General features: G+C 46.5%; 1 protein-coding gene across 1 annotated transcript; it reads left to right on the top strand.

Annotated features, from left to right (window-relative positions):
• The first annotated feature begins 6,228 nt into the window (after positions 1-6,228).
• Positions 6,229-11,905, top strand: Mesd (mesoderm development LRP chaperone). Its single transcript, XM_005088023.4, has 3 exons — positions 6,229-6,467; positions 9,525-9,757; positions 10,639-11,905. The coding sequence occupies exons 1-3, from the start codon at positions 6,279-6,281 to the stop codon at positions 10,895-10,897; spliced, it is 681 nt and encodes a 226-aa protein (XP_005088080.1). The 5' UTR covers positions 6,229-6,278; the 3' UTR covers positions 10,898-11,905.
• Positions 11,906-12,650: the final 745 nt, after the last annotated feature.

Here is a 12,650-nt window from a genome sequence, read left to right as displayed (position 1 = left end):
ACAGACCGTTATAAATGTTATTTATAAGCTGGGTGACCTTCAAATTTATTGTCCAAACCCCAGTAGTTTACAGAGTGAACTATGAAACAAGTTATTAATAAGTTAATGAGGAACAACAGATACAAACCTGGATGGACAGTCATCCTACTCATAACCAAAAAAAATGCCCTTACAGATCGGCTAGATTCTAGGTGAACCAACTTTCTCTATAAACTGAAGCCAGTGAAACCAATGGCTCTCTAAACAAGTAGTGATTCTGTAGGGTTATTCCTTCGTATTTTTCTATAAGGGAAAAGCAGAGCAGACTCTTTCCGTGCTAACCCAGGAATAACAAGCAGTTAGTCCTAAGGAATAGTTTCCTTAGCTTTAAAATCTTAAGAGAAGGGCCAGCAAAATGGCTTAGCAGGCGAAGGTACCTGCTACCAAGCATGACAACTGATATTAGCCCCTTGGATCTGAGTGTAGAAAGAATCATCTACACATTGTCCTCTGGTCACTACACAGTGACATTCTCACAAATGGACGGACACACACACACACACACACACACACACTAAATACATGAGTAAAAATTAATAAAGTTTAAAAAGTCAAAGAGAAGTCAAATCTTTTCCCTTGTGCTCACTTCATTCCAGGAAGCTGTGGGATCAGATTATTTTCCCCAAACACAGTTGTTGCCCCTGGAGTCCAATTTCCCTTTTCTTCTCTTGCTGCTAGAAGCCTCTTGTCCCTGGTATATTGCACATAGACTGCCCCAGCTTGATTTGGAGCTGGGCTCAGCTGTGCAATTTGGTAGGCTAAATTTCTGGCCTTCCTGGCTTCATTTCTCAGATAGTGCCACTCTCCCTAACTGATCTTTCCAGGTTCCACGCTCACCTTTGTTCCCCCTCCTGCCATTGTTTACTCCTGGCTCAAATAAAATCATGTGGCAGCCCCTGTTCAAGGCACTGAGCTTGCATACTAGATTGTAACAGGCAGCCTCTGCCGGTGAAGATTAGAGTCCAGAAAGGACAAGTTCACAGACACGTGCCCTCAGTTACTGTTTTCACAGTAAAAGCACGGAGCAAAATGGACATCGGATCCAGTACTGCACACCAAGTTTTTCAGTCACTTGGTACTTTCTGACCAATGGTAGTGGTGATTTGCAGGCCAAAGCAGGGGAAATCAAATGTAAAAACTCCTGCTCTTTCCTACCTTGCTGTAACTGTGGGAGCACTGTGCCCAGAAGCATCCATCTTTAGAAATGTTTTATCTTCTGTGATACTCTACCTGTGAAATAGCATCCCTTTAGTCTTCCCACCTGTCTCTGACCATCACCAACTTCTATGAGCTTGATTATTTGAAGTACTCTGTTCTTTAGCATAATGTCATCAAGGTGAACTAATGTTTTTTTTTTGTTGTTTTTTTTTTTGTTTGTTTTTTTTTGGTTTTTCGAGACAGGGTTTCTCTGTATTGTTTTGGAGACTGTCCTGGAACTAGCTCTGTAGACCAGGCTGGCCTCGAACTCACAGAGATCTGCCTGTCTCTGCCTCCCAAGTGCTGGGATTAAAGGCGTGTGCCACCAACGCCCGGCTCAAGGTGAACTAATGTTATAACCTATGAGGATTTCCTTTTTTAGGGGAAATAATATTCACCTGTATGTACTTTGGGCATTCATACCCAAGTTTCATGTTACATCCCAGAATTTGTGGGCGAGCAACCAAGCTGTCTGTGGTACACAGTGCCACCCAGTGGTTGGTAAGGAGCAGTGTTGGCTATAGTTGTCCTTTGGAGCTGTGTTTCTTGGTTTCATGTTTATACTCAAAGGTATGCAGTGATCTCAGGTGATCTTTCTTACACAACTGTAGACATCACAGTTTATTCTTTTTCTTTGAGCGTAGCTCTTGGCCGGGTGTGGTGGTGCACACTAGCACTTGGGATGTAGAAGCTGGAGGATCAGGAGTTCATTGTGATCCTGGCTGGTAACATACGTGGGAAAAACTTTGGCCTTCAGTCTCTCATCTTCCTTGTTGCTTCTACTGTAGTGACCAAGGAAGCTGTATACAGGCCCACTGATCCTTTGGCAGCAATGTCTGAACCTTCAGCTCCAAGTGTTTCCCAGGGTATCCTACATGGCTAAGGTTGTTTGTATGGGCCAACAATTTCATAGCCGATTCCTCTACTGGCCAGTAAGAGAAAAGATGATTTCCAGGATTTAGGGACCAAAGACAGCTAATACTACCATTCCTGGTCAGATGCCAGGTGGTTGGTACCTATAGATTAACTAGGGCTATTGCTGCCTCACACAGAGCTTCTCTGGACTTTTAAATACACTTGGGCATGTCTGCCCTTGTGTCCACTGTGCTGTCTGCCCAGCCTGGGTGAGGCCGTTGACATGCTCTTTGAGGCTACAGGCCTAGCTCTCTCAACAACGCTGTCAACCTGTGAGGAACAGAGCTGGTGTCTGTTCTCTTCCACATCTGATGCCTTGAATAGTCATCAGCCAGTATTGATGGAATTCATTTGTCAGGCCTTCCAACAGTTCGAAATGTTTGGCACCAGTGACCTACCGCCAGACCCTAGGCCTCGCTGATGACTGTGACATTCAGTTTCTCAAATGTTTTGGGCATCTCTCATGCACATTTTCAGGTAGTGCTAAAAACTATCGCTCTACCTCCTTCCTGTGGAGGACACAGGCCAGCATGAGCCCAGGCTCACACTCTCACTAAATCCGAGATGCACTTGGAGGTAGGGTAAGTACACTACTCAGAGCCTGGCTCCTCACTTAGGCCATGATCACAATCTCACTTCTGGTCCTTCTTCTCCGGTTCTCTGTTGTTCTGTCTCAGACTGTGTCAGACCTCGGGTTCCAGTGCAATCTGAGTGTTCCCTGGCTCCAGATTTTGCAATTGATTTCTGTGTTACTGTGCTAAAAGCCTCACTGGCTAGCTCGAACGGTGCTGTGGTAGAAGAAGGACACCGGGGAAGAACGTGGCCTGTGTTCCCGGGTCGATTTTTGTCTCTATGTCCATCCTAGGTTGGCCACAGTTGAATGATCTGGGGCTGGGGCTGGGGATATGATTTACTGGGTAAAGCACTTGCTGAGCAAATGTGGGTCAGCCCTCACGTAGACAGAAATGGAAATCTTTGTAGAAAGCCAGCTTGCCAGACTAGCAGAAATGGCAAGATCCAGGCTTAAAGAAAAGACCCTGCCTCAATGTACTAGATAATAACCTCTGGCCTTCACATGAATACAACACATACATAAAGGAGGAGGAGGAGGAGGAAGGGGAAGAGGAGGAGGAGGAAGAGAAGGGGGAGGAGGAGACCCTTATCATGTCATGATCTCTTTAGCCCCTCCTGGAATCTATGTAGAATTCATGGTAGATGACTTATCTCCTCTGCTAATGCCAAGCCTCGGATACTATCTCAAGGGCTGCAGGTTCACCTTCCTGTGTGTCTCACCTGCCTAACAATAAGTCACTGGTAAATAAGGTCCTTCAGAGCTGAACTGGTCAAAGTTCCAAAACCCCAAGATATACTTAAAGTATCAAAGTGTTGAAAATGTAGTTGCTCCAGATGTTTTCACATTAGTAAAGTAGGAGCCAGATGGGTTTCCTCCTCAGATGACAGTCAGTAGCCCTGGAACTTCTGACTTGTTTCTACAACACTAAGAAAAACTTTTGTTCTCTGTAACTACATATTGTGCCAAGAAAACCAGCATTTTTTTTTTACCTTACCTTGGCAGTTGGCAAATGAATGACCAGGGTGACCCCGCCCGGCAGAGCACATGATCCGCCACAGCTGTGCATGTTTTTTAGGATGACTGTGCCAGGACCGAGCTCCAAGCCACTGGGTGGAGCAATGTACCCCTTGGGAGAAAGCTCATGACATTTCCCCTATGATTTCAGAAAAGAAAAAAAAAAGTCCTCTCTTTTGCTTATGAGTTGTTTCTGCACAATGCCAACAGCAAATGTCCTTGTGTCTATGCCTATCCATGCATGAGTGTGGAAGACGCCAGCCTCTGCTACAGCGGGATAAACGCGTTTGACCTCAGAGTGAAGGTCCATAAGGCACGCACCACTAGTCAGCTGCTTTCTTAACCTCCACTGTATGCTTTCCCCTTCATAACAAGTCCAGTTTCATTTGGGCTGGTAGCAAATCCAGCTAGATGACAATTCCTCAGCCCCTCTCAGAGAAGTAGACTCCAGAGACCAGAAGTGCTGTGCACAGTTCCCAAATAGGATGTTTCAAATAGGTTGATTCCTCCCTTTCAGCTTGGCTTCCTCCCCATTTCCTTTGCTGGGAATGTCATCTGATGGCTGGAGCACCAGGAGCCATGCTGGAACTTTTGATGGCCTTGAAGATGGAAACTCCAGACCAGTGTGATGAGGCAGTATGGGAGTGAAGTCTGGATGGCCAGGGCACCCTAACACACTCAGTTCCCATCTACTTCTGTGATAGAAGTATCCGTCATAAGAAAGACTTTTGTTGCAACATTTTGTAAAAGGTTTGCACTGTATGAAACCTGTTAATCATATCTATCCAAAGCACAGAGAAAGAAGGGGGAAAGTTGTGATAATGCCACTGAGTAGAGAAACAACAAACCCACTATCACCGTAGTGGAGAATACTATATAATGGGTGTCATGGCCCTTGACACTTGGGGGCCAAAGTCAGGTGGCTCTCTGAGTTGGAGGCCAGCCTGGTCTACAGTGTGAGTCCCAGCACAGCCAGGGCTGCACAGAGAAACCCTGTCTTAGAAAATAAAACTGTACAACAGCAAAGAGCACTCGGGGACTCCAGCATGCTTAGTAATTCATAAGATATGCTGGCATAAACATTGAAAACCATTCTTGAAATACTTTCACATTTGTAAACATAGAAATGAATTATGTGTAGCATGTGATACCCTGGGGTAGGTAAACCATATTATGTTTGAATACTGTCCAACTATACCAAGGCTTCATGTCTTATTATATAATTTGAAATTTTAAAGAAATCAGATGTGCCACTTAAAGCTTATGAAACTCCAAGGTTTCTCTGACCCTAAGTATTTTCTTCTTATTCCTGAAAAGCTTAGTGGTCAAAAATCTTGTAAAGTAAAAAACAAAATTACTGTGATTTTGTCTTAAAGATTAGAACCACAGTAGTAAATGGAAGTCACAAGAGACTAGAACATTTATTTTTGGTTTTTCAATACAGGGTTTCTTTGTGTAGCCTTGGCTGTCCTAAACTAACTCTGTAGATCAGCATAGCCCAGATCTTAGAGATCTGCTTGCTTCTGCCTTCCAAGTGCTGGGATCACCGCCGCCTGGTTGACATTGGCACTATTTTAAACAATAAAAATGGCTATGAATTAATAATTTAAATTTTTTTCAAGGTTTGTTGACAGTGATAATGAAAGACTGGTGGGTGGAATCTTCAGTGGAGCAGAATAACAACAGATCCTTTATTTACAGACTTCGAGAGAAGTTGCCCTGGCTGTCCTTAGCTTTTTAGCTCTAAGTTCTCGTGGGAAATTGTTAGGGAGCGAGGCTGAAAGTCCACACCCTGAAAAGGGCCTCATTCGGGTCAAGGCAGTTTGCGTATCTTCCACTCTCATTCATTTCACAGGCAAAAAGCTCAGGCTTCAAGGACTCTGTTTGGCAGCTTCTGCAGGCCCCGAGGGAACTTTCTGATCTGGCTTGTGAATGAGAGACAAAGAGGCTGATTTCTAGCAAAATCCCCCAAATTGTAAAAGCACAATCCAGCAAGACCCAGCTAGGATAGACCCGTTTGGTCAGGCCAAGGGGAGGAGCCCGCGGGGCGGAGTCTGATGAGGGGGAGGAGCCGGCGGGGTGAAACCAGGAGAGGAACGGTCGATGTCCAGCCAGGTGAGGTCCCAGAGTCGTGGGGTGGGGTCTGGAGAGGAGGCGGAGACCTGGGGGCGGGGCCAGGAGAGCCGAGGGGCGGAGCCAGGTGATGAGGCGATCTATGGGGTGGAGTCTGAGGTTGGAAGCCTTGAGGGAAGACAGCTGTGTGGCGGAGCCAATGTGAGGGGGCGGGGCTTCCGGAGGAGGTCGGGACTGGAGGAAATGAGACCAGGAGGGGCGCGGTAGGCTGCTGACGGCTGGGAGGCGGAGCCTGAGTTTGAGAGGGTGGGACTGGGGGCGAGTACGGGGCGTGGTTCTGCGCCTAACCCTCCCGGGGCGGGGTCTGGAGGCAGGGGGCGGGACGGGGCGAGACCCGGACTCCCGGCCTTCGCGCGCTGTCTGCGCAGGCCCAGTGTGCGCGCCGTCGCTACGCTGGGCGGCTAACATGGCGGCCTCCACCCGGCTGTGCGCGCTCCTCCTGTTTTTGTGTGCCTCGGACCTTCTGCTGCTCCCTCCTCCCGGGGCCTGCGCGGCCGACACGCCGGGCGAAGCCACCCCACCTCCACAAAAGAAGAAGAAGGACATCCGCGATTACAATGATGCCGACATGGCGCGACTTCTGGAGCAGTGGGAGGTCCGTTCCACCCTCACTCCCGGGCCTGTCTCCATCCAGATCCCTTCTCGCTAACCCTTACGCCTTTGGTCTCGTGCCCCTTTGACTTCTGTCCCCTGATCTCTCGCCCTGTCCTGTACCCAGGCCCTTATTGACTCTTCCAAGTTGCTGCTGACAGCCCCCCTCCCATGCCTCTCTTCATTCCACCATGGCTTGGCCTCTCTTCCTCAGTGTCCTCCACTCCTGTGGCTTCTCGGCCTCTCTTCGGGATTTGGCCTTTCACCAGTCAGGCCCCACTTTTCCTGCTACGCCCCGGTGGTCACTACATTGATCTTGACGGGCAGTGAACTGGGAAACAGGAAGAGAGCCCTCTTGGAGAGCATTCCCTCATTCCGCCCTCCTGTTCCGGAGTGAGTGGGCTGTGAAGGTTGTCTCTCGAGAACGATTTTTAGCTTTAGTGGAGATCCTTCCAAATATAGAGGGTTTCCGACTCCTTTCTGTGTATGTTCCTGCTGGGGCTTTTGTAATTTCGTGGATGGACTTATTTTACTGGTGGGGGGAGCTCAAGCATCTCCTAGGGAACTCAGGTTTTTCATTCAAGGGGACAGTGGATTTGTTTGTGAGAGGCCGTTTTCTGATGTTACTTGAATGCACTGGGGTATGTAGTCACAGTGAGTATGAATAAGGTGCTAAGGGGAGGTTACTCATCAGAAGCAATATTGCATCCTTCCCCCTTTCCAAAAGTACTGTCCTATTTGATTTACATGGCTGATGGACAGGAGTCACACAACTGTACTCATTGTGTAACTTTGGGCAGATTGTCTCTTTCTGCAGGAGAACTCCCAAGGTTTGTTTCCTATGCTGATGTTTTAACTTGTAGCTAACTCTGTATTGTTTGAAGGGGGTAAATACTTTTGGGCATAAGTTTTAAACAGCCACGTGTTGAATTTGACGAGAACAAAAGGGCTCCTGCTTTCACGTTATCTGTACCCAACAGAAAAAAATTGGAGTAGTGGGGCCATGGTAGTTCATGTTTGTAATTCCAGTACTTGAAAGACTGGTGGAGGAGGCTAGCCTTAGTTAAACCTGAGCTACATAGTAAATTTCAAACCAGTTTGGGCTTCACAGTGAGACCCTGTCCCAAAAAGAGAAAAGAAAAATAACAGTGGATTTAAATGGGCATGTGGATGACTAATGGGGAAGCCCCTCATTCTCTTCTCCATTTCAAACTGTCTTTTTGGGACTCTAATAAGCAATGCCTTTTAATCTGCCAAAGTGAGAACCTTGTGAGAAGTTTTGCCCTGGGCAGTGCTCAAATACTGAGGAAGAGGAGGCCGCAGAAATGAGCAAGGCATCTGTTAGAATGAGTGGATAATGGAAATTACTGTAGTACACAGAAACAAAACATGGTTGGCTCCTATAAAGAGAAGATGCTGAGGGAACATCAGAAGGCTGCAGGGAGGAGGTTGCATTTTAGTCAGGATAAGGAGAGTATGTGAGAAGAGTCTATGAGAGAGACCTGGGTACTGGGCAGGATAGCACAGACCAACAGGTTAACAACATTCAATACCTTTAAACTTGTTAATTTTTGTCTGGTAGAGATCCCTGTGCCTATGCATGTTTCTCAGCGAGTGTGTGAAGGTCAGAGAACAATTTGGGTGTGGGTAGTCAATTCTTTCCTTCCATCATGTGGGTCCTGGGGATTAAACTCAGGCCATCAGGTATGCCAAAGAAAATGACCTTTAACCACGGAATCAGTTCAACAGCCCTTTTGGAGGTGTGTATGTGTGTGTGTGTACATTCTTTCTATTTACTAGTTATTTTATTCTATTAGCTATTTATTGATAATGCATTCTTTTTTCTCTTTCATTTCTTTATGTCAGTATGGACTTTATGGGTTATAATGGGTTATAAATCCTCACTATTCTTGATGTTCATATTATTCCAAATTTGGCCCTTGAGCTGCTTCAGGTTGGCATCTTCATCGTTCTGACACAGTGTGTGATTCATTGAGCACTTCTTTCTGACGCAGAGAGATATTTAAGGTTTCATTTTTGTTTTCCTTGCATTGGTTAGGCTTTTCTTCAAGGAACCTACATTTTAATATTTTTATCTGTCCACTCTGCCTGTGGAATAATTGTGCCTACAATTCCAGTCTGATTCTACAAGGTGCACTCCTCCTCCTTCCCAAGTGAGGGATCTGCTGTAGTCTCCCTCAGCATGTCTACAACTTTGCCCATTCCTAGAATCCACAGCAGGTGCTTTGAGAATCGCTAGGTTACACCACTGCACAGAGCAGACCTGCCACCTGGAATTGAACAGTGCAGTGGATTGCAGGTTTGAAGTATGCAGCGTGAGGAATTTGTTATGTTCTGCTGGGGATGGAACTTAGGCCCCTGTGCATGCTAGGAAAGCACTCTGTCATTGAGCTCACGATGATTTTTGGATAGTGTATCCCACACCTTATTGAAATACAGAACTAGTGAGTCGATGGGGTTACAGATCACCCCAGATGTTCCTTCATGTTTGTTCTCAGGCAGACCCACCTTGCCTCTTTCTCCGAAAGAAACCAGTGTTCTAATTTCTGTCATCCCATATTCATTTTACCTGTCCTTAGTACTTTAAGTAAGTGGGATTGTATAGTATGTCTTTTGTAGAGTACATGCTAGGTGAGTACTCTACCACTAAGCCACATCCCCAGCCCTTTTGTATTCAAGATCATGCTAAGTTACTTAAGTTGGCCTTGAATTTTCCATCTTCTTGATCTAAGTCATTGGAATTATGAGCCTTGGCCACTATGCCTATATTTGAGATTTGTTGTAAGTGTATTGGATTTGCTATTTGTATTTTCATAACAATACCTGAATGTGTCTGTTTGTATGATTTACCACGTTGAGTAGGTTCTTTAAGACTGAAAACATCATAGAAACCTATATGACACGAGAACCCTGAGTGGTACTAGGGGAATCTTTGTTTGTAGTGATTTGGTAATGTGTACCTCTGCTTGTGACACCCTGGGCAGCACCTGTGTGATTGGAGAGTCTGATGACAGGGCTGATGATCCTTCTCTCCTGGCAGAAAGATGATGACATAGAAGAAGGAGACCTTCCAGAGCACAAGAGGCCCTCTGCACCTGTCGACTTCTCAAAGCTAGACCCAGGCAAGCCTGAGAGCATCTTGAAAATGACAAAGAAAGGGAAGACTCTGATGATGTTTGTCACTGTGTCAGGGAACCCCACCGAGAAGGAGACAGAGGAAATCACCAGCTTGTGGCAGGGCAGCCTGTTCAACGCCAACTATGATGTTCAGAGGTAAAGACCCCAGGCTAGGCAACTTTTCTGGGTTTCAGGGGATAGGTGGTTGCATTTGATTATTAAGATAGGTTTTACTGTGTCGCTCTGGCCATTTAGTCCAGCTGACCTCACTCCTCACACTTAAAATGATCCTCCTGCCTCTGTCTCCCCAGGACTGGGATTACAGCTTCGTTGTCACCTCACCTTGATGTGTGCTGGGTGTCTTTCTGAGGCTGAAGCAGGGTGTCTTTTTTGGCAGTCTTCCCAAGGACCTTGGACCTTTCCTGTCTATGAATTCTTTTAAATTTATTTCCACTTTTTTCTTTAAGCATTTGGGGTTTTTTGTTTGTTTTGTTTTGCACTTTTTTGTTTGATGTTGAAAGTTTTGTCTAACTTCTCCTATAACTTTTCCTTCATCAGAATAAAGAATTGTATTGCTTAGCTGGGCACAGTGGCATATGCCTGTAATCTCAGCACTTAAGAGGTAAAGTTGGGAGGCTCTGAGGTTCAAAGTCATTCTCATAACAAGTCATCTTGGACTACACGAGATCATTTATCAGGAAAAAACAAAACAAGAAAAAAAAAGCCCTCAAAACATAAAACAGAGATGGAAGTGGCATTTCAAAATGTTAAATAAAAATGGGAACACCCCCACCACCACCACCTGTGTTGCTCCACAGTCCCTGAGGAGTCTTTCTTTATGGCATCTGCTTCTGTCTAGATCCGAGCAGGATGCTTGTTTCCAGCTCGAGGAACATTGAAGTCAGCAGCCACTTGGCCCCAGGCAGTACAATTCACTGTTCTGTGTTTATGTGGAATTGAAGTATGTTTATGTGCCCCAACTTTCTCTAACCCTTGGCACCTCACTGGCATTGCTAACTAGCAGCTTCTCTGTCTAGGTTCATCGTGGGCTCAGACCGTGCTATCTTTATGCTCCGGGATGGGAGCTACGCCTGGGAGATTAAGGACTTTTTGGTCAGCCAAGACAGGTGTGCTGATGTCACTCTAGAGGGACAGGTGTACCCTGGCAAAGGAGGAGGAAGCAAGGAGAAAAATAAAACAAAGCCAGAGAAGGGTAAAAAGAAGAAGGAGGGAGATGCCAAACCACGGGCTTCCAAGGAAGACAACCGAGCTGGGAGCAGAAGAGAAGATCTCTAGCAGGTGGTAAGCTTCCCACCAGGCAGGCAGGACCAGACTCATGTCTTCTAGAAAGGGTCTGTGCATGACCTCTGGTCAGTATCACAGTTACTGTATGAAGGCTTCACTCACGAAGGCAGGGCTTTGTGATTTATAGTGGACACTGGCAAGACATGCTAACTGTGGCATCACCTGACATGGAAACTTGATAGATGTTTTGTACCTCTTGTATCTGGTGAGTCCTTGACACCGCCAGAGTACCACTCCCTCCTCTTCACTGCACCTGATGCGCCTGCGCTGTATGCTCTCGTCAGACAAGCCTTGAGAACCTGTGGCTTGACTGGGGCAGGCATTGATTGTGCAATCGGGGAAGATAGTGTGCTGTGTGAGCAGTGCTGGCTCTGCACGCCCAGGATCCAGACAGCAAGCTCATCGTGCAGGACGTGCGGATTCACAAGCTGGTCCTCCTCACCAATTCAGGGGATCCTTGTCTGTCAGTCTTCCTGTGGTTGTAAAAGGGATGCCGTTCTTTCTCGTGTGAGGAGAGAAGAGTGCTTCCACTGAGGGCTCATCCTCCCGTGGCCCGACAACTGTAAAGTCGATGAGGAGGGACCAGCAGACTCTTCAGCATGGACCTCATCTGCAGTATTTCCAAGTGTTTTTCTTTGATAAAGTGCCTAAACTTGTGTTTCTGTATCATACTCTCCTGGTGTGCAGCTGGTCACATCTGGGTTTTGTATGGTACTCTCATGGTGTGCTGCTGGTCACATCTGGGTTTTGCTGTTCATGGGTTAGAGCCTATCTAGAAGAACATTTCTGTGAGGATGCTTTTTCTAAGAACTTACATTCTTTAAAACCTCAGTTGTGATTTTAAGAAATTCAGAATAGTACATGTGTACATACATGGCTAGAGAGTGTCACTGTCAGAGTGTTGCAGTGTGGAGAATGCCCTACCCTGCTGCCAATATTTCGTCCCAGTGGAGCTACTGTTGATCATTGGTTTTTCAAAAATAAAGTATGTTTACTGGCTTCCAGTGATATATATATATTCTGTCCTCACTTTGATCCCTATTTATGTTTCTGTTAGTCAGCCAGGTCCTGGACACACCTGCTGAGCTTCTTCAGAAAAGGCTTTTCTTGGTCCTCACACACGTGAGCTGAACTGTTTGAGCGTGCTACCAATTCAGAAGCTGGGACAGGGCACCAGCCTGGTGGTATCTGGGCCCAGCAAATCTGAGACAAGCCGCATCCCCGGGTTTTGCTTGCTTTTACAGGAGGTAGATGATTGGCTACTGTCCTGTCAGTAGCCCTGATCTTGTCCTGTAGCTGGAAGCCTTCATGTTGCAGACACAGGGTTGTCACTGCTTTCTGTGTAGGATGAACCAATTTCACCAAAGTCATGTATTGTCTGTGATGTACTTGGCGTTACTAGGTGCCAAGTACAGTACAGACATGGCAGAAAAGACAAATGACTTACAATGTGAAATGGTAACCATGGGAGAATGGAAGAAATGTGGAGTGAAGGAGGCCAGGTGGGCAGAACCTTTACCTTGTTGGATGGGCAGCGGCTCCACCAAGGGCCCAAAGAATACACAGTTGAGGGAACAGCCTCTGCAAAGGAGAAGCAGCAGAAAAGGGGGCTCCAGGAAGGACGTGAAGGAGTCTGGCCTGGGGATGCTGGGGTTTGGAGTGCCTGAGCAGTTAGTACTGTCTGATAGGATAGAAAGCCTCCCAGTACTCAGGCCATTAGACTCTCAGGGTTACAGGTGGGGGG

The sequence above is a fragment of the Mesocricetus auratus genome, unplaced genomic scaffold (assembly GCF_017639785.1).
Source record: "Mesocricetus auratus isolate SY011 unplaced genomic scaffold, BCM_Maur_2.0 Super-Scaffold_4256, whole genome shotgun sequence".
NCBI classification, from domain to species: Eukaryota; Metazoa; Chordata; class Mammalia; order Rodentia; family Cricetidae; genus Mesocricetus; species Mesocricetus auratus.
This window is presented reverse-complemented; position numbering and strand designations above follow the sequence as displayed.

Excerpts from the sequence above, each read along its gene's own strand:
- Mesd (XM_005088023.4), top strand. The coding sequence starts at position 6,279 with ATGGCGGCCTCCACCCGGCTGTGCGCGCTCCTCCTGTTTTTGTGTGCC. Across the intron at positions 6,468-9,524 it reads GACTTCTGGAGCAGTGGGAG|AAAGATGATGACATAGAAGA; the intron begins GTCCGTTCCACC and ends CTCTCCTGGCAG. Across the intron at positions 9,758-10,638 it reads GCCAACTATGATGTTCAGAG|GTTCATCGTGGGCTCAGACC; the intron begins GTAAAGACCCCA and ends TTCTCTGTCTAG.